The sequence below is a fragment of the Mirounga angustirostris genome, unplaced genomic scaffold, assembly GCF_029215605.1.
Source record: "Mirounga angustirostris isolate CCGP_5_RB_7025 unplaced genomic scaffold, mMirAng1.0.hap1 SCAF_9, whole genome shotgun sequence".
NCBI classification, from domain to species: Eukaryota; Metazoa; Chordata; class Mammalia; order Carnivora; family Phocidae; genus Mirounga; species Mirounga angustirostris.
This window is the reverse complement of record NW_026991717.1, coordinates 88339090-88361711: the sequence shown is the minus strand read 5'-3', so window position 1 is coordinate 88361711 and position 22622 is coordinate 88339090. Positions and strand designations below refer to the sequence as shown.

The following is a 22622-nucleotide window of genomic DNA, read 5'->3' as shown; positions in this document are numbered from 1 at the left end:
TATCAACCATTTTACTGCTTCTGATTCTGTGGGTCAGGAACTAAGCAGGCCTCCTTAGTCTCGGTTTGTCTCTTCCTGTGGTGTTAGCTTGGGCAGCTTAGCTGGGACTGTAGGATCCAAAATGGCTTTACTCACATATGCTGTTATTGCTAAGGGGTGATTAAAAAGTCTGGAGACTGGCTAGTCCTCTTTGTAATCACATCTTTCAAGGCATGTCCATGTCTTCGCACCATAGCGGGGTGTGGAGTCAAAGTCTTTTACATGGTGACTCAGGTTCCAAGGGTTCTAAGTCATTCTATTACTTAAAGTAAGTCACAAGACTAGCAAAGCAAATCAGGGGAAAGGGTAATAGATTCATCTCTCAATAGCAGGTGAAGCATGTGGATATAGAGAAGGAAGGAATTATTGGTGGCTATCTTTGTAAACAATCTGTCACAACCACCAAATCTTATACTCTATTCCACACAAACTGTTAATTCTCTGTCCCTCTGTTTATGCCTCCATGTTAATTCCATCTGCTAAAATCTAATTTATCTCCCAAGGCCCATTTCAAATATTCTCTCACACATCAAATGTTACATATGGGTCTGACACACAGCTTAGAAGATTTTATCCTCACCTTGAAAAGAGTAAAATTAAATCTCTTTCTTTTTAATATTTTTGTTTATATTTTCTATAATTCTTTCGGCAACACTGAAAACAAAACTAAGCACTAAGTCCAGTGGTCACTAAGTCATAGTCTCACCTGAGTTAGGAGCATCATTTTACATAGTATATTACCTGCTGTTTCTTGAAACCTCTCTTCACTTGACTTCAGAGTTAACACACTGATTTTCTTGCTACCTCATTGGTCTCCTGCTCTTCATTGTCCTTGCTAGATTTATCTCTTTTTATTCCTTTTTTTTTTTTTTTTTAAGTAGGCTCCACACCCAGTGTGGAGCCCAATGTGGGGCTTGAACTCACGACCCTGAGATCAACACCTGAGCTGAGATCAACAGTCAGATGCTTAACTGACTGAGCCACCCAGGTGCCCTCCTCTTCTTTTTGATGGCAAATTTTTATAATGTCCCAGAGCTCAGTGTTACGACCTCCTCTCTTCTTTGTAATAAGTACCTTGCTTTCATCTATACTCATGGCTTCAATGCCATCTATAATCATGAATCCAAGTTCATACTTCTCTAACTATAGAAGTATATATCCAAATAATTAGTTAGCATCTCTATTTGGGCAGCCTGGGTGGCTCAGCTGCTTAAGCGTCCGCCTTTGGCTCAGGTCGTGAGTGATCCCAGGTCCTGGGATCGAGTCCCATGTAGGGCTCTCTGCTCAGCGGGGAGCCTACTTCTCCCTCTCCCTCTGCCCCTTCCCTTGCTTGTGTTCTCTCTCTCTCAAATAAAATAAATAAACTCTTAAAAATAACAAAACAAAAACCATCGCTATTTGAATGTCCAATGAATACTCAACATTTCTAAAATTAATGTCTCTATTTTTAAACTCCACTTATATGCTCTCTGCCAGTTTTCCCATGTGAGTAAATGGTACCTGTTGCTCAACCTAAAAATCTTATAATCATCTTTAAATCCTTTCTTTTTGTCTCATCCCACATCTCAACAGCCAAGAATTATCCTTTAGATTTACTTTCAAAATATATCCTGGACAATGTATCACCACATTCACTGCTAATGAGCTTTTATCTAAACCACCATCATATCCCAAGTAGACCACCACAGCAGCATCCAAGATCTCCTTCCTGTTTCCACTCTTAAGAAAAAAAAAAAAATTCATTGGAGTATAGATGACATACAATGTTACATTAGTAGTATTTCTATACACTAATAATAAAGTAGCAGAAAGAGAAATTAGGAAAACAATTCCATTTACAACTGCATCAAAAAGAATGAAATACCGAGGAGTATAATGAAGAAGGTGAAAGACCTGTACTCTGAAAACTATAAAACACTGATGAAAGACATTGAATATGATGCAAACAAATCAAAAGGTATACCATGCTCACGGATTGAAAACATTGACATTGTTAAAAATGCTCATAATACCCAAAGCAATCTACAGATACAGTGAAATCGCCATAAAAGCACCAACAGCATTTTTCACAGAACTAGAACAAATAATACTAAAATTTGTAGGGAACCACTAAAGACCCTGGATAGCCAAAGCAATCTTGAGAAAGAATAATAAAGCTGTAGGTATCACAGTTTCAGGTTTCAAGATATACCACAAAGCTGTGATAATCAAAACAGTATGGTGCTGGCACAAAAACAGACACATAGATTAACGGAAATGAATAGAGTCCAGAAATAAATCCTGTTTCCATTATTATTCCCCTATAATCTTTTCTTCACAATCAGTTGAAATAATCTTTTAAAAATTTAAGTCATTATTTTTTTCTCAGCTCAGAATCCTACAAAAACATTTTATTACACTAACAATATTATTCAAATTTTCTTACCATACATACATTGTTCCCATGAGCTTTCAGTTCTCACTCTTACAAATCTATGCATTTTCTGTGTCCAGAAATGATGTCCAGCATGTTCTGGACCCCAGGCCTTTGAGCCTGATAATTATTCTCTCTGGAATACTCTTTTAGTTATTTGTTAGAGCTTGCTCCATCACCACCCTAATGTTCACTCAAATCGCATCATAGAATGAATGTCCTTTCATGAATATCCTACCTCAGACGGCAAACCATTCTTATTACTCTTTTTCACATCACCTAGTTTTATTTTCTGTGCAGCATTTATAACAAATCAATATCATATTTTATATGTGCTAAATTTTCAGGGAGATAACCTCAAAACCCAGAAGTCAGGGAGAGTTCTGGTTTGAGAGAGAGAGAAATTTTAATTTAGTGATTAGTTAATTTCTAATTTTTCAACATTAAAAATTCATTTTAAAACTAAACCATTCTACTGAAAGTATATATAACAAAAGTCTTATTAACCCTAGCCCTCCTCTCCTCTTTATTTTTAATTTAAGGGTTATGAGACAAAATCTCTGAAATAGGTATCTGAATACTAATGTGACATCATTCATTAGCAATGCAACATGGGGCAAAATTTCTAAACTTCTACAGATGTAAGTTTATTGACATTTAAAATGGGGATGAAAAAGCAACTGTTCTGCATTGGTTTTTTTTGTTTGGTTGGTTTTTGTTTTGTTTTGTTTTTAAAATGGGGCTGCTGCGAAGACTGGGTAATGTTTTGAGCACAGGGCAAATGTTTTATTAGCACCTACTGACTACAAATCTATTTTATTCACTGCATTTGGATATTGCCTTTACAGTTCTAGGGTATCTTTCCATGGGTTTATTAATAATAGGTGTTTGTAAGGATACTTGGGGTAAGCGTGATGTTCTCAGTTTAGTTCACTTTTCAGAAATATTCTTTATTTCTGTCTTCTTTTGGGGGGATAATAAAACTCAATGTCAAAGAAAGCAAATCAAAATCATTTAAAATAATACAACTGTAATTTTAACACACTGGTGTTCAGTAAATCAATTAATATCTGAATTGCTGCAACTGTACCACATGAAAATGTTTAAGAGCAGATTAACAGATGTGCTGAATATCAGTAAACAAATTGGTAGGATAATGAATTTAAACCCCTTACTTCTTCTTTCTAACATCAATCTCCTCTAGAAATATATATATTTTTTTCTTTTTAGGTTAAAATACAATCACAGCAAGCCATAAACCTCACTTAGCATGTAACTCATTCATGTGGCTTGTTGTTTAAGCCTGAAATACATTTCCATTGACACAGCAACAATAGAACTATCAATGGATGAAAACCATTCTGAATGTTCCAAAACTCTTCTGAGATGTGGGCCCTTCACTTTCCACATAAAAATGAAATAAGTTGGTTGACATTAAGCATCATTTTTTAAAATAATTATGCATTTTGAAGATTTCTTTGGAGATTGAACAATGAAATGTCATTGAAAGTAAAGAGAATTATTTTTTTGAATTTACAAAAATGTTTATTCTCTTAATAGAAGATATAAAATACACTGCATGGTGGCATCTAATATCTCAGATTGACAGAATTTACATTAGTTTTGTAAAGAAGTTCAATTTAAAATTTACTTTTTTCATTATCTTATCACTTTAACCAGATATATGCAATTTTTCAAACATTTCAATTCAAATAGTAAGATTTTTTTCCATGGAAATCATCTATCACAAAAAACAAACAAAAAAACACAAAAGCTCTGGCAGATGACCCAAGGTACTTGAATAAATGTGCCAACTGTATTCTTTCTGATAAACTTCAATCTATTGCATAGACTGCAAAGTTTTCAGTATTATCAGTTTGCTTTTAAAGGAACCCACACCAAAGTTTTTCAACTACATAAGAGTGGGTCCAATTACCTCTTGTAGCTGTTCATCAGTAATAACAGGATTTAGGTGTTTTCAGGAATTCAGCTTTTATTCCATTGAAGTAGCTAAAATTTTACTTTCACTTCCTTCCCTAGGTGAAGTTAATGTATACTCGAGTTTAATGAGTACCTGGCATTGCATATGTGGTCAGTTCACCTCAGTTCATTTATTTTTGAGTTTACATATAAACTGTGATGGTGGATATTTTGACTGTTCAGAGAGAAAGGCAAAAATAATATGCTGAGAAAAAACTGAGAATTGCAGTATAATTAAATCATTTTTGACCATGCTCAAATCTACTTTGGCATTTTTTTTTTTTTTTAAGATTTTATTTATTTATTTGACAGAGACAGAGATAGCGAGAGCAGGAACACAAGCAGCGGGAGTGGGAGAGGGAGAGGGAGAGGGAGAGCAGGTTTCCCGCGGAGCAGGGAGCCGGGCTCGATCCCAGGACCCTGGGATCATGACTGAGCCGAAGGCAGACGCTTAATGACTGAGCCACCCAGGCACCCCTTGGCATCTTTTCATAGAAAAATTAGGGAAAAAAAAATTGGATGAGATGCTGAGAGTAAACTATGAATGCAAAATTATTGTATATTTCACACTTTTTCAATTGACATAGATCTAATTTGATTATTGGTGTCCATTATTAACTTTACTTAGTAACTCATAATATTTGGAGGAAAATAAGAGCTGATTAAAATGTTTTAGAGTTCTAGGTGCAAGATTATTATTACAGTATTATTATTACAATACTCTATTATTGTACATAGATCATTTTGTTTTCTCAGGGTAAAAATGTATGTTGTGTTGTTTATAATCATGTATAACAGTAGTTGTAACCTTGTCAAATTGATAATGTAAAACATAACAGTAAGATTTCCTAAAAAGTATAAAGTGTACCTGGTGAAATTTTAATTTATAAACTAATATACACTTGTGTAGGATAGAGCTGATTTATAGCTGTACTGAAAAAGCTCTATCTTCATCATTGGGGAGGTCTGGATGTTTGGTTTTGGCCACTCCTGGCCATGATAAGGGCAGTGGGATTTATGATGTGCTTTTTAAAATCTTAAATTCCTCTAGCAATCCCCAGATTCACTTTTTGTTTATTAATGATTTTTATCTGCTTAACAGTTTAGATAGCTTGGCTTGGCTCTGTGACTAGAAGGACCTAAAACTCCTGCTGGGAAATTCTGTGCTGAGCTCTCTTGAAGTCATGATTCTTAGAGCAGATCTTCATGGTTCAATTCAGAAATAGAGAGGTCTCTACCCAGCTATGGTTCCTAGGGAGCTTGCCCCTGGATGGAACAAATTTTACATATTTAATGCCACAATTCACCAGACTTACACAAGGAAAGTCAGTCGGAGAAGCTGGATTTATAGAGAAGATTATTTAACTACAAAGAAATCTACACAACAGGGTCCATAAAGAACTAAGATAAAATGGCACTTTGACACTGTCGAATACCTGGAGTAAGAGACATTAAGGGACACCTGGGCTTGGATGCCCCTTTGTTACCTAAATGATGTGATGGTCAAAACAGGAAAATCTATTTCATTAGCAGGAAGCACACAGCATGTTCATCAAAGTTCTTCCTCACTGACAGGTTAAACACGATATAAAAGGGTTGTCTCCCTGTAAGAACTGAGCTTTTCCTGAACTTGCATAACCCTACCCTGGATGCTAGGAGCGCATGAAGCTAGGAGCGTGGGTGCACATCACAGAGCTACGAGTCAGGAAAACGTTTGATAGAATAGACTGCATGTGGCCTGCTCCTGGTTAAGTGTCCGTATCCTTGGAAAAATGAAAACATGCATGAAGTGTGTAAGTGGGGTCTCTTCTCACCCATTTGTATCACACATGAAGAGCTGCATATCATTTGAAATGTTAAGCCAGGGGTGCCTGGGTGGCTCAGTCTGTTAAGTGTCTGCCTTCAGCTCAGGTCATGATCTCAGGGTCCTGGGATAGAGCCCTGAGTCAGGCACCCTGTTCAGCGGGGAGTCTGCTTCTCCCTCTCCCTCTGCCCCTCCCCCTGCTCCTGCTCTCTCTCTCTCACTTGCTCACTCTCTCTCTCTCAAATAAATAAATAAAATCTTTAAAAAAAATGAAATGTTATGCCAGATACCATATATCTTAAACTTGGCCTGTGATATAATAGAAGAACTGTGTAAGGAAAAGGGCAGCGTGAGGAAAGAGGATGAGTGGAATTATTCTTCTCCGCATGTTTTAATTTGTCCCTTTAAGTTTACGTGGGTACAACACTTTTCCTAGACAGTACCCTTCAGAAATGAAGTTTATATGGAATTAGGTCACATGGACACAAGCGAAAATCACCTCAAAGGTAACTGATAGTTAGCTATCAACTTCGAAGAGATATTGAGGACAGCCATGAGACTCATTCTTTATCTATCTTGACATTCACTGGAGGCTTTATATGTTCCAGAAACTCTTTCTTGCCTCTTGCACCAAACTCAGTAATTCTCTATCCCCCACTTCCACACTTCTATTCACTGTCGAAATAAAACTTAAAAACTCAAAATTATAGTCTCTTCGGCTATTAGGAGGCAATGAAGTGTGGGTGAAAGTTATTACCATCAAGTTTCATGTATTATGATTGTAATATAAACAGTCTTATGATGCAACTGAAAAAAAAGAATAGTGGAAATAATTTCTTCAATAAAAGCAAGATTATTATAAAATATGCCAAGTAATTTTCAGTAAGTGTATCCAAAGCTACATTATTAAGAAAAATTCTAGGAGAAAAACGTTAACTCTATATGACAGTTCTTAATAGCAAAAAAGAAATATTTTTTAAACAGGGAATAAAATTAGAAGCTTTTATTTAATATATTCATGTTATTGAGCAAAATGGGAAAATGCTGTGTATACCAGGTAACAAATTTAGTAAGCAGATTATTAAATCTAGCTTAAAACATGCTTTTGTTCCATCATGCCTGCCAGAAGCCATATTTCCATGCTGAATATTTTGTGTTGAAACATTCTTTTAGCCTTAGGGAGCTCATTTATTGTGATTTATATTGTATTTTTTTTTTATCAAGTGCATTATACAGTTTCTTGTACTTCTATAAATAACAAACAAGTGGAATATTTAAATGAAAAGATATGTTTAGTATAAATTATTACTCATTTTTAAAATGTGTCTAATACATTAATATACCAAATTAAAGACTGAAATAATTTCTTATATTTGGTATTGTAGCCTATATTTCCAGTTGTTTCCTTAGGAATTTGGAAGGTGAGGCTAAAATTGACTAGCTTTATTCACTGGGTGCTGATTGCTGTCCAGACAGAAGAAAATACTTTCAGTTGCCATCCTGACCACGGAGTGGGATACAAAAAAAGCCACCTCTGGGACAGTGCTGCCAATTCAGCCTGTGGGACATTTAGGGTATTAGTCTATTTTTGTTCCACTTATACATGCAAAGAATTAAGAGCTAGACTGAATTGTTTTCCTCATTCCTTTTTTTGTTTTCAGTATGTGGATATTTCTCAGTTCAATGTTTTGATTATGAAAATTATTTAACCATTCTTTTACAAAGTACAATCATATGATGACGGGAAATCTCAGTTCTCTACCATGTCCAACCACACACATCAGTGCCATCAGAGTATGGACTTGTAGGAATGAGTGGGCTTCCAGAATCGAGAATCCATGAGAAGTTCATATTTAATTCAGCTGTTATTTTGTGTACTTGATTTTTGGCTTAATCTCTATAGTCAGATTTAATAGTCTGTCATGTCGTAAATTTACTATTCCTAGGATTGCTTAATCTTTTCTTTGTCTTGGCTTCTTTTGGCAGGTTTTGTTTGTTTTGATTTGGCTTATTTGTTTGTTTGTTCAGTATTGTTTCTTTTAGCCCTGGAGTCCAGTCCCTTCATTCTTCCCTATAAGGTATTTTGAGGCAGTTCTATTCAATCCTGTTTAAAAGTTTTTCTGAAATGAGCCATGTTATTACCTCAGGCATATATCTTTATTTTTAATTAAATGGCATGCACACATATTGCCCCAATCTATTTGTCATTTCAAATGCCACAAGAAAAAGGTTAGGAAAACTAAGTAATTGTCTCCTAATGCCAATGTTTGCTTTCTAGAATCATATTTGTCTACTTGCTTTGAACTGGGTTCATATATAGCTTCTTCAGATACAGCTTCTGCTTCAAGGATCTTTGACTTCATCTGTGAAGGAAATAAAGGAAATAATGGCAGTTTTCTTAAAGACATATTTTGGTCTGTCAGTAAACAGTAGATTATCAGAAGATCACTCTTGCATCTAGCTATCACACAGAGCTGCACAGCTTGTTACAATAGATAAATTTGTGTTCTCACAGATCATTAGGCACATTTCGAAAAGGAGCTTTGGAACCTGCCATTTCGCATACCGTAAACAAAGTACTAGACCGCGAATTAAAATGTAAGTAATCATTTCACAAGCATTGTTTACTGTTTTTCGAAACATTTTTTTTTCCCTAATGTGCCTATGTATAAAACAGAGGCAGCCTTCGATATTTCCAATAGGATATTCTTTTGACTATTTATTCTCTGAAGATATTTTTTGTAGCAAACTACTTCAGAACTTGATTTTATTAAGTTTTCTTGCCTAAATAGAGATCATTTAATAGCAGGAACTGATATACTCATTACTATAAGTCTCCTACATATCTTTTTAAAGAATTTAAATATGCCCAATGGCCATATTTCAATAAATATCTTACATATTTTATAGCTTTATATTATTTCTCTCAGAGTCAGAGAATCAGTGTGTTATGTGCATGTCCACGCTTGCCCATGGATCATTACTTGCGCCCTAATGTTTTAATAAATTCTATTTTTTCCATGGTATCATTAAATAAATGTTCATTATTCTTGCTATTTCTAAAACAATGACGTATTTTGAATGCTAAAGAAAGTCACATTCCAATAGATCCCAAAGCACATATAAATATTTTTTTAAAGATTTTATTTATTTATTTGACAGAGAGAGAGACAGTGAGAGAGGGAACACAAGCAGGAGGAGAGGGAGAAGCAGGCCTCCCGCCGAGCAGAGAGCCCGATGTGGGATTTGATCCCAGGACCCTGGGATCATGACCTGAGCCGAAGACAGACGCTTAATGACTGAGCCACCCAGGCACCCCCCAAAAGCACATATTTTTAGGGAATATGAAATTATTTTTAATTATATAATTGCTTTTAATAATAGACTGGTTTAAAGAGAAATGAAAATGAAAAACACAGTTTGAAAACGCCACAAATTGGGGTGCCCGGGTGGCTCAGTCGTTAAGCATCTGCCTTCGGCTTGGGTCGTGGTCCCAGGGTCCTGGGATGGAGCCCCGCATCGGGCTCCCTGCTCGGCGGGAGGCCTGCTTCTCCCTCTCCCACTCCCCCTGCTTGTGTTCCCTCTCTTGCTGTGTCTCTCTCTGTCAAATAAATAAATAAAATCTTAAAAAAAAAAAAGCCACAAATTACTATTAGAAAGACATGTGACTTCTTATTCCCGATGAGACATTTTTCTCAGTATTGTAATTTCCTTTCTAAACTCCTTAAGTTAAAAAAAAAGCTTTATTTGTAAACCAAACACTTGTTAGAAATAGCTCAGTGCCCAAACTATGTTAGAAGTGTATTTAAAAAAAAATAGGCAATTGACTGTATCATCAATACCAGTGTAACAAAAGTGAATTTTTAAAAACTAGTTTCTGATGATACACAATGTTATAAAAGAAATGGCTTAATTCCTTATAGGTGACGGGAATTAGAGGGGATTTTCAGTCATAAACCATTTGATTACTGCAAAGAGAGTTAATCTAGGATGGCTAAGGAAATACATGTGTAAAGTTTTATATAATAGTTATGTTCATATGTTAGTAACTGGGTACCCTGGGACTAGACATTTATATTTCTAACCCATTAATGTAGACAAAGGTAGTACTTTGAGGATTCCAGATATATTTCCCTGTGGCTCTAAGTATTGGACCTGATATCTATCTCTGGAGAAATATTTTATTTTTGGAAGTAGTTATATGGACAACATTACTCTCTTCCTACATCAGAATATGTTTTATGCAGCTATTAGGATTACGTTCCAAAAATAAAAATCTGCTCTCAGACAAATACATGAAGACTCCCATACACCTCAACTCAAGCTAAGTTTTATCCCTTAATATAATATGTAAATCTCTGAAATATGTGATTTAACTCTTATTTTTCCAGTTATCATAGCTCAAACTTGATGAACCTCCTATCTCCCAACCAGATCACACAATTTACTGCCTCAAAGCTACTGCTCTTACCATTGCCTGGAGGCTCTACCCTACACCACATTTGGCAATTTTATTTTCTTTTTTTTAATTTAAATTCAATTAGCCAAGAGATAGTACATCATTAGTTTCAGATGTAGTGTTCAATAATTCATCACTTGTACATAACACCCAGTGCTCATCACATCACCTGCCCTCCTTAATGCCCATAACCCAATTACCCCATTCCCCCACCACCCACCCCTCCAGCAACCCTCAGTTTGTTTCCATAGTTAAGAATCTCTCATGGTTTTTCTCCCTCATGACTTCCCATTCAGTTTTCCCCCCCTTCCACTATGATCTTCTGCGCTGTTTCTTATATTCCACATATGAGTGAAACCATATGATAATTGTTTCTCTGACTGACTTATTTCTCTCAGCCTAATCCCCTCCAGTTCCATCCACATCGATGTAAATGGTAGGTATTCATCCTTTCTGATGGCTGAGTAATATTCCATTGTATATATGGACCATATCTCCTTTATCCATTCATCAGTTGAGGGACATCTCAGCTCTTTTCACAGTTTGGCTATTGTGGATGTTGCTGCTATAAACATTGGGGTGCACATACCCTTTCGGATCCCTACTTTTGTATCTTTGGGGTAAATACCTAGTACTGCAATTCCTGTGGCAATTTTTTTTTTTGTCCTTGAAGACTCAGATAAAAACCTACCTTCTTCAACAAACACTCAAATAACTGCATGATGTAAACTATGGGACTCCCTTATTTTGCTCCTGTAGCATTTCTTTCATTTCCCCTATACTATAGGACCTACATGATGTTATGACAGTGTCTGCACTGAATTTTGACACACACGGGACAAGGACTTTATGTTTATAAGTTACAAGATCAGTACCTAGATTGACTAATGAGACATTTAAAAATAAATAAATAAATGAAAGAATAGTTATCAATGAAGGTTGTAAATATTTTTTATTTTAGTTTCTATTAAATATTTATAAACTAATAAGATAAAGGATCATAAAAATCCATTCACTCTGCCTATACTATTTAATGAGGACTAGAAAAAACATCTTTCATTAAAAACAATAAATGAGGGGTGCCTGGGTGGCTCAGTCATTAAGCGCCTGCCTTCGGCTCAGGTCATGATCCCGGGGTCCTGGGATCAAGCCCCGCATCGGGCTCCCTGCTCTGCCAGGAGCCTGCTTCTCCCTCTCCCACTCGCCCTGCTTGTGTTCCCTCTCTTGCTGTGTCTCTCTCTGTCAAATAAATAAATTAAATCTTTAAAATAAATAAATAAATGACTATATGACCTACATTTGTCCTAGTTATAATTTATATAAGAAAATAAACATATGTATACATTAATTAAAACAATAAAGTTATCTATTTAACTTTTATATGTTTCTCTTATGGAATTTATTGAACATACACATATTGTCCTCCTGCTCAACCTTCAACATCACATAAATTAAAATTTGCACAATTTTTAAAACTAATGTTGTCAAAAGGCTATATTCTGTGCAATGGAAGCTTGGTTAGTGTAATAACCTCAGTCCATGTAGGTAGTCTGTAGACAACCTTCAAGAGTTATAAAGTTCCCTTGTTACATTTTGTCATACATTTTCCACTAGGGTCTCCATTCAATCATTCCAGTCTTTCAACAAATACATTTGAAAGTATTTTTACTTTTGTCCTTATTTATCTAACCAATCCAAAACTGACCACAGAACCACAGCAATTTTTGTCAAGTGTTAAAAAGCACACATACCAAACACTCACAAACACACACAACACGTGCACATGGACACACACCTACAAAATAGGAGTATCATCTCCTTTGCTTTAACTACTATACTATTATTAAGGTATATTTATTTCATTGTGGTGAGGCAAATACCACCATGGTAATAAATACATGAATGTATTATTTATGTGTTTGCTTGCTTTTGTCACCTTCAGCATTGTAAGCCATATCATCTGGGTCCTACTTCATTTTATTTATTTATTTATTTATTTATTTATTTATTTATTTATTTATTTATTATTTATTTTACAGATACATTCGTTTAAGTATTTTCAAGGACTTGTACTTTAGTAAAGACAGAAGAAAATAAAAATATCTGGGAAAATGATGTTAACTGAAGAAATTTCTCTATGTATCATAAAGAGGGGTTCTCTGGCTAATATCAAGGGGAAAACAGAAGTTGAGAGAGGTAAGATGGGCATTTGGGATTGCTCTTTCTCAGGGGATGTTTGAGGATTTGGAAGAGATACCTATCAGCCAAAGTAGCATTTCTGATCTCAGCAATGGGAAAGAGGCTAGTGGCAGGAATGTATAGCGGGCTCGGAGCTATCATAGGGAGAGCGACAGGAGCACCAGGAAGGCCACACCATCAAAACCCAGAATCACAGTGAGGTTTGATGAGAAGAAAAAAAATCCCACCTGGCCTCCATTCCCCATCTTGCCCTACACCACTGCCCAGCCTCTCACCAGCAGGCTAAGGAGAGCTGAGTAACATATAGCAGTGTAATACTACTGAATTTCAACAAAAATTATGAGGAATGAAAAAACATAAAAAAATAGTGTAAAAGGACAAAGCAACAATCAGAATCACAGATGTTCAAACTATCAGAAATAATTAAAATCTATTAGTAATATGTTAAAGTTTTAATGTAAAAAAAAGGTATAGAAAAAGGAATGTAGGAGCACCAAGATTTTATATAATATTTCCATATCTTCTTTATAGTTGATATTTTCTCAATCAATATTATTTCAGACATGTTAAACCCACTAATTAAAGATATGTTAATAGAAGTAAAAATTGATGAACATATACCTTAGAGAAAAAAAGGATAATGAACTTAGATTTTATATAAATCTATGAGAACCTTAATTAATATTTTGACTTTCATAACAAGAAGAAAACATTGAAGCCATATGCTAATCATAAAGCATGTATTAACATTTAAGATAATGAGTATTTTACAAATAATTGATATGTAACATTGCTTCTTTCTTAGAAATATTTTAAATGCCTTGTTCTGGTGTCTTTTTTAAATTTCATCTTGAAATATTTTAGATTTACAGAAGACTTGCATATATAATACTGAGAATTCCCATAAAGCCTTCAATCAGCTTCCCCTAATCTTAAAATCTTACATAACCATGGTATATTCCGCAAAATAGACATTAATTTTGATACAATATTAACCAAACTACAGACTTTGATTTGATTTTCCAACGAACGTTCTTCTGTTCTAGGGCACAAACCGTGATAACATGTTGCATTTAATCATATCTCTTAGATCTTTTCTAATCTTTCACAGTTCTGTCTTTGTTCACCATGACTGACACTTTACAGAAGATACATCTTTTGTTTAATGTCCCTCCATTTTGGTTTGTCAAATGTTTTCTTACAATTAGTAAAGTATTTTTAATGATAAGTTTGTACAATTTCTTGCTAACTTACCCATTGATTTTTCCTTTCATACAAATATTCTATATTCAGAGTCACTGAGTTTGTGCAAACTAATGAACAATATTGTGGTACTCTATATGCACTCACATCGTCCCCAGAATGCAAAATAATTTATTGGTAAAGTGTGATTTATTTTAATTACTAATCAACCTGAGGACAGTTCTCACTTGCTGATGTATATGTTTTAACAAACTACTTATTTCTATGGCAACAAGATTTTAAACAGTAACTTTTTGTTAGAACACCATCGTGACTATATCCTGCAACTGCCTCTTGTCTGAACATCACTACCCAAATCAAAAGAGATAGGAATGCAATCCCAAAATTCAATGTTAGTTTTCCCCAATTTACCATTCCAGGGCTTCCCTGAAGAAATTTCTAGTCCTGCCCAGCTTTCCATTTTATATCTCTTTTCTCTAGCTAGTTCCAATCTCCTGTTTTACAAATCATACAATGAAAAAATATTTTCTTCATGGTCTCCCTTATTGGAATTGAAAATCTCAAAGCTGTGATAAGTATATATAGAAAGTAATTTTCATATAAAATAGTGCATAAAAGAAATTCATATTTTGGGAAGGATGAAAAGAATTTTAAGTTCACCAGAAAACTATCAGACAAAGAATTCCATGGTAAATGCATTAAGGGAAAATGATTATGCAACTTTCCATATTTGGGGCAATATACATTAAAATATTAAATAGATTATAAAATAAGCTTCAATGGAGTCTTCCTATCCTTCCTCTTTTATCAATGGGAATTTGCTTTAATAAATTTTATATGCCAGTCTTAGCATTAAAATTCTATAAGAATATAGCATTATAAAAGCTATCTATTCCTTTCAACCCTAATATTATATTATTAGATAAAATTTTGTAAATTGTTAATTGACAACTTGATCTAGGAAGTGGTAAAAAATAATAATTTGCATTCATTATTGTATCTATGGGTGTGCAAAACATGATGCACATATTAAAAGACTTTTCAAAATTTCAAATACCATGTATATTGGCTTTCCTAAGCAAAAAGTTACAAATTTCTTTCCATTTCTTTTCCTAAGGAATGGAGACTCAAACAAATAATTAGATTCTTCCTGGAATTCTATAATACATGTGAAATAGGGTACTACAATAGAAATTAGTAAAATAGTAATTACCTCTACTCACTACTTATTTGAACATTTTATTTTCAATACTTCAGGTATTTTTTTTTTAAGATTTTATTTATTTACTTGAGAGAGAGAGTGAGCAAGAGAGAGCACATGAGCAGGGGCAGAAGGAGGAGAGCTTAACCGACTGAGCCACCCAAGGACCCCAACACTTCAGGTATTATTGACATCTTCTCTCCATACAAATCTGAAATTTGTATTTAGTCAGTCATTTGTACATGCTTTTTTCATTGGAAAACTTAAATCCTTAATCCTTATATAATCACTGATACACTATGGGAATTTATAGTGCGCTTTTTAAAATAATATGGTATTATCATTTGACAATTTAAAATTATTTTTAGATTCAGAGTCCTGACCAAATCAGAAAGGTCCAGAAATAGATATTCCTGATCAGGGGTTTTTACCAAAAAAAAAAAAAAAATCATTTTACAAGAAGTTAGTATTCTCGTATGCTTAGGCAAAACTGTGAAGTAGGGCAATTTGTTTTTAACTTGATCTTTCCTCTCTTACTGTATTCTTCTTAATTACCACCCTGTCCTGGGTCTAGTGTCCATATGTTTCTATTTCAGAAACCGTATTTGTCCAATTTCAATAATTATCATCTAAAATTACTCCTTCTTGGCCACACATTAAACACTAGAAACTATGACCTGTACTGGATGCCTTTCCTAGCTGCTCAAATTATCACTCAGACCATATTCAATGTATTCAACAATTGTGTGTTACCACCCAAACTTAGTAAAATCAGATTTAACTCAAAAAAGAATTCATAGATCCTCCTAGTGGGGAAGATATTTGGACTCAAGCATATTTCCAGATGATTCTTAAATTGAATACTGTGCTGAAATGCAGGCAATCAGATATGATATTGAGACAATAGGCCTTGTAGTCCATATTTTTAGCAGTAGTGCTTTAAAAATATTTATTACTTACATAATTTTACATTCAATTTGTACACTAAACTACTAAAAGTGAAGTATTTCCCTGTACTAATCTAGCACCTACCATTTTTCCACAATGACTTTAATTCTATTGCCTTTTCCTATTTATGTTATACACTCATTTAATTTTATTCACCTCATTCCATATAGCAGTTTCTATTTTATAGATCTTAAAAATAGCCCTAAATAAAAGACTTAAGTAAATATGATAGTAACACAGAGAAAAAATGTTTACATGAGTGAAGCAGACGTTTGTCCATCATCTGAGGTATAAATATAGATTAGATTATTTTACTAGTATTAAGTTATATATACAATGATAACATATGAATAATAATATACCAGGAATTTTCTAATCCTAATGACCACCTTTCTTTACAGCCACAAAGATGACCGTCAAAAGAATCCTATTATATATCTTTTAATTTATTATACATTTTTTATAACTGTAATTAGTATTCAGATTCCAAGTACAACTTTGCAGAAGGCAAGAGGTAGAAGGAGATTTCTTATATCCTTTACTTTCTGTCCCTCTATGAGCTTGCCTTTCTTTTACATTAGAATAAATAAGTAAATAAATATTTTCTTCAAAACCTTTGTTTTTTACTCGCTATTTTCAATTTCTATTCCCACTTTTTTTTGAACTAACCTCAGTCAAGTTTGACATCTGATAAAACCGATTTTTTCTTCATTCCTCTTATGATATTTACCCGCATTCATAGATCTTAAAATTATTTATAGTCATACCCATTTCCATTCTTTTTGTGCACTGAATACAACTCCTTGATCTAAATGGGACCTTAAACCCTTCTGATCCTATGATATTAGTTACTGGCCCCCTCCTACCTCACATTCTTATTTTCCTTCAATCCATCTTAGATACTATGATCAAACATTACAATTACTCCCTTTAATGTATTTTCAACTTTCCATCATTTCTCCATGACTGAACTCTTAGCTGGTTGAAAAAATTACAAACCTTGTTAAATTAACCCCCCCCCCAAATTATATACTGCATCTGTGTGTCTGGAATAAGGCTGAAGAAAAACACAAAATCATGATGATGGATCTCACTTTAAAATTCTGACTGGGAACATAAAGTGCACTTGAAATGTCACCTAGTTCAAATATTCTTCCATTGTCTTCGATGATTATATCAGAGTTACCCAAGCTTTCTATGTTCATAGTGCCATTAGTGTCTTGTTAACTTTTACATGCCTCCCACATATAAAAAAAAAATAATAAACAGTTCTGTTTATTAAGCAATTAAGTTAGGCAATATAACAAAGCTTTATGTCAAAATGACTGCCAACATTTGAAAAAAACATCTCTCTCTTTTTTTTTTAAAGATTTCATTTATTTATTTGACAGAGAAAGAGAGAGAGAGAGAGAGAGAGAGAGGCAGGCAGAGGGAGAAGCAGGCTCCCCATTGAGCAAGGAGCCCGATGCAGGGCTCAATCTCAAGACCCTGGGATCATGACCTGAGCCAAAAGTAGATGCTTAAACCACTGAGCCACCCAGGTGCCCCTATTACTGCCTCCTTGACACACTTTCTCTTCTTGATATTCTAAGCACTTCTTTACTTCCAACTCTGTCTCCTTAGTCTACTTTGCTCATTCATCAGCATTTACCTGATCTCCCTGTACTGCTTTATGTTTTTCTAATTACAGTTATTTACTTAGGCTGTCATCCAATTCCGTGGCTTTGAATATCATCTCTGCACTAATATCTTTCATTTGTATATTACTGGTCCAGATTTATATTTCCAAGCTCCAGATTTATATTTCCAAGCTCTTATTTAATTGGGTGGTAAATGTAGCTTCTTATTTGCTTTCCCTCAAACCTGGTTATATCAGAGTTGACTGCTGACATTTCAATTTCCATCCTCCCTCTTACTCACTTGCTCCACATCTGGGAAATCCTATAAGAAAGCTGGCATGCTTTCTCCCTGGCACAAACAGGAAGTTCAAACTATGCAAGCCCCACATTCATGCATAGGAGCTCTTGTCTCAGTGCTGTCCCTTAACTACACCCAAGTCAGTTGCCCATTTTCATACCCATTGGGAAGCATGTCCTGTTCTTCCCAAGAAGTTATACTATACGAGTAATGAATTTGTACTTAATTGGCATATATATGTGTCAACATCAGTTTAACATCTGAAACTAATTATTCTTATGGAAATTTTCTGTATAAGTTGATCTTATACAGAAAATTTCCATAAAAATAAAGACAAAATTAAAAAAATTCATGGGAATAATTTTAACCTCTCTAGTCATCAAATAAACAATAAAAAATGTTTGTTTTTTCATTTTGGTCATCTATGAAGAACGATTAGCAGTAACAAAAATACTCAACTCCATTAAAATTCAGTGAAATAAATGTTCTTGTACCTTATAGGTGGAACAGAATGTTAACGTGGTTTTTTTGGAAAGCAATTTAAGAATATACCAATAACAAAAAAAATTTTCATGTAATTAAAAACATAATTTCAATTTCACATGACATTTGTTAGGCAATAGGCCAAAATTATGAACATAAATACCATATATGTTCACACCTATGCAGAATTTAAAAAACAAAACAAATGGGGCACCTGGGTGGCTTCATCGGTTAAGCAGCTGCCTTGGGCTCAGGTCATGATCCCAGCATTCTGGGATTGAGCCCCGTGTTGGGCTCCTTGCTCAGTGGGGAGTCTGCTTCTCCCTCTCCCTCTGCCTGCCGCTTTGCCTACTTGTGCTCTCTCTCTGTGTCCAACAAATAAATAAAATCTTTTAAAAAATTTAAAAAATAAGAAACAAAACAAATGAACAAAGAAAAAAAAGAGAGACAAATAAAAAACAGACTCTAAAATCCAGAAAACAAAATGGTGGTTGTCAAAGGGGAGGTGGGAGCAGGGAGAAGTGAAATAGATAAAGAGGATCAAGAGTGCTCTTACCTTGACAAGTATCGAGTATAAAATTGTTGAATCATTACATTGTACATCTGAAACTAATATAACACTATTTGTTAATTATCAATTAAAAAAACTATTGTAGGGGTACCTGGGTGGCTCAGATGATTAAGCATCTGCCTTTGGCTACGGTCATGATCCGCATCAGGCTCCCTGCTCAGAGAGGAGCCTGCTTCTCCCTCTCTCTCTACTGTTTCCCCTGCTTGTGCTCTCTCATTCTCTCTGTCAAATAAAGAAAAATCTTTAAAAAAATAAAAATAATAAAAATTAAAAATTACTGTAGGAATAAAAATTTCTATCATATTGTTAAGTAGTACAGGTGGTAAAGACACTGCTTCAGATGCAGAAAATTAAAACAAATAACTAGGGTCACATTGCTGATCAATTTTGAAGTGAAGATTCAAAGATTTGTTTTAATAGAAAAAACAGAAAAGAATTATCCATAGGAATGGACAGTGTTTATTATAAAAAGGAAAATATTTTTTTGAATTATCAAAATTCTAATATATATGCTCTCTTTTTAATTAAATAAAATTTAAAAATTTATATTATATTATTTTTTCATTTAAGTATTTTGAGCAAAAGTGAAGATATATTAAAATCAGGAAAAATGGCATATTTTCCTAACAATAATAACAGAAGATATTGAATATTCATCATGTAAGGCACAGTCCTAAAAACCTTTTAATGAATTATTTAGCTGTATTCTCAGACTGCCTAGAAAATTATAAAAACTTCAACTCTGTCATTTTTATCCTCCTCCTCCTCCTCAGTGTCATCAATATTGCTATCACAATCATTCATATACACTACAAAAACTTAATGAATATATTTAAAGAACCCAGAAAAGCTATTAATAAAACACTGAGAATTAAAAAAAATTAAGTATCAGATAAATCCAAATATTTGGAGTAGAAAAATATTTTCATTTGTAATCATGTTGATCAAACTCATAATGTTATTTTAAATGGATTAGTACTTTTTAATTCATTCATTTCAGAAAATAAAGTAAAATATTCTAAATTTAGGCAATAAGAGATCATTTAAAAATTATTTTATAAAATAACAAAATGATTTAGGTATAATCCTGTCACTGAGGCCAAAATGTTAGAAAATAATGTAAATCTGTAACATTTCAGTGTCTAAAAAATAAAAACATATATTTATATTGGATGGATAAGGCAAAACTCTTTATAGAACAAATATTTGACTAAATTTCTTTTTCAAAAATCTATCCAGTTGTGTGATTCAGCCCTGATTTTTGTTTCCCTGGAAGTTTATAAATGCTCCTGACTCAGTGGTAAGATTTTTCTATATTGAAGCATGTTATTTCCTATTATTGATATTCCTATTGCTATTTCTTCCTTTGAAATCAATAATATACTAATGATTTTGCCATTAAAATACACATATCTACATTTGATCATTCCCAAAGACACTAATAGTGAGATATAAAATATTTGTCTCTCAGTGAATATTGCTAAAATAATGTGTCACATCAATTGCTCCTGTATTTAGTTTTCACATTTCAGTGAGATTTATTAGAGAAAATACAAAGTTTGTAATAAAGCCCGCAAATATTAAGCTTTGCCAGAAGTCATTTATATTGTTATATTAGTGCCAAATTTTAAGTTGTATGGGTTATATTTTACTAATAATAGTATCCCGACAACCAATGGCTTATTTTATTACTCAGAGTTGCCATCCATTCCAATTTCTCTTGGGCAAACATTTATCACTGAAAGTCATTAAAGATATGTCAATATTGAGAGGAAATCTATTGCAGACACAGAATTATTTTTTTTTTTAAGATTTTATTTATTCGAGAGAGGGAACACAAGCAGAGGGAGGGGGAGAGGGAGAAGCAGGCTCCCTGCCGAGCAGAGAGCCCGATGTGGGGCTCGATCCCAGGACCCTGGGATCATGACCTGAGCTGAAGGCAGACGCTTAATGACTGAGCCACCCAGGTGCCGACACAGAATTATTTCTAAAAATAGACTTCTTGAGTATAATCAAAAATCATTGTGAAAATTTTTTGTGTGTAAAAGCAAATAAATGTGTTTTTAAAAGCAGAATAATAATATTACTGCCTTTCATAAACAATAACAAAAATAATTATATGGCATTCTTATTTGTTGAAAGACAAAATTACATGTAATTACATGTACTTGTGTATAATGCATTTAAATGATAGCATAAAGTGTACAGAGACATACTCATCATTCCTGTCAAGTGTTTGAAAATTACAACAAAACTTTCAGTATTTAAATTCACTATCTAAAAAAATGACCAAATGTTAAGTACTGGGGATATAAAAATCAAGTAATATACAATTTTTTAAATGTAAGCTCTATGTCCAACATATTTTTATGATTTTGTGTGCATATGTATAGTTTTATAAAAATAGGATTATTTCATAATACTATCTTATTATTGTCTTTTTTTTTTCATTTTTACTCTTTTACTTGGGTTTCCAGAAATTCCACCCACAGAGTGAGACTTGCCAACACCGTTTCTACCATGTATGTTCACTTCAACAATCTAGGATTTTTACCTATTTATTTCCATGTTGAAATGATGCTATAAATTATATGCGTGTGTGTGTGTGTGTGTTTGCTCATTGCTTGATTCAAGTCAGATTGATTTTTCTATTAGTGTTATAAAAAAGATAATAAAAAAATTTTAAAAGAAGGAATAGAAAGGAAACCATGCTTTTACTTTCATAATGTGGAGCCTCTCTAAGTCAGCTGACAATTCAAAGGCAGCAATTTCCAATCCTCTTGCTTCCAAATGTAGCTATGATTCTTGCCAATAAAATGTAAGTGGAAGTGATATTTGTCACAGTAAGGCCAAGTTTTTATGAGATAAAACTTCATAAAAATAGAGGACTCCTAGGCTCTGTAATGCCAGTGTTATAAGACTGAAAAGCCTGGATTCTTGAATGGACATGCAAAGGAAAATTTCTCATTAATCAGGAAGGCATCTATTACATTGTTCCATGATTATAAAGTAAACACATTTTTTAAGCCACTGAAATTTGCATTTTATTTATTACAGAAACTAGAATTCTAACAGAGGCAGAAAGCATATTTACACATATACACACACGCACACACAACTGTAATCCCAGACGGGAGAAAAAAAGTGTATGGAGGGGAGGCAGTATTGAAGGAAGCCTGGTCAACCCTTAATGAAAACCAAAGGAAAGATATCTTCTAAAATACAGCAGAAAAGGGAAACAGAAAGAGAGCCATTCTGTATGTAATTACTCTCAAGATATTTGGTAACTCCAAGCTCCATTTTTTGAGGCAAGACTCCCACTAACAAAGCAGAGAACAGATGTCAAAAGGCTAAAAAATGCTAAAAATAAATGTTGGCAATCTCACAGGATATAGATAAAAAAAT

The 22622-nt window shown here is 33.9% G+C and overlaps 1 protein-coding gene across 1 annotated transcript in view; it reads right to left on the bottom strand.

Moving 5' to 3' along the window:
* Positions 1-7508: 7508 nt before the first annotated feature.
* LOC123861542 (uncharacterized) overlaps positions 7509-22622 on the bottom strand; it is a 1204655-nt gene continuing 1189541 nt past the window's right edge. The window contains exon 14 of the mRNA XM_064570981.1: positions 7509-8599. Within this exon, the coding sequence (XP_064427051.1) occupies positions 8580-8599 (20 nt within the window). The 3' untranslated portion in view covers positions 7509-8579. The remainder of the gene's footprint in view (positions 8600-22622) is intronic.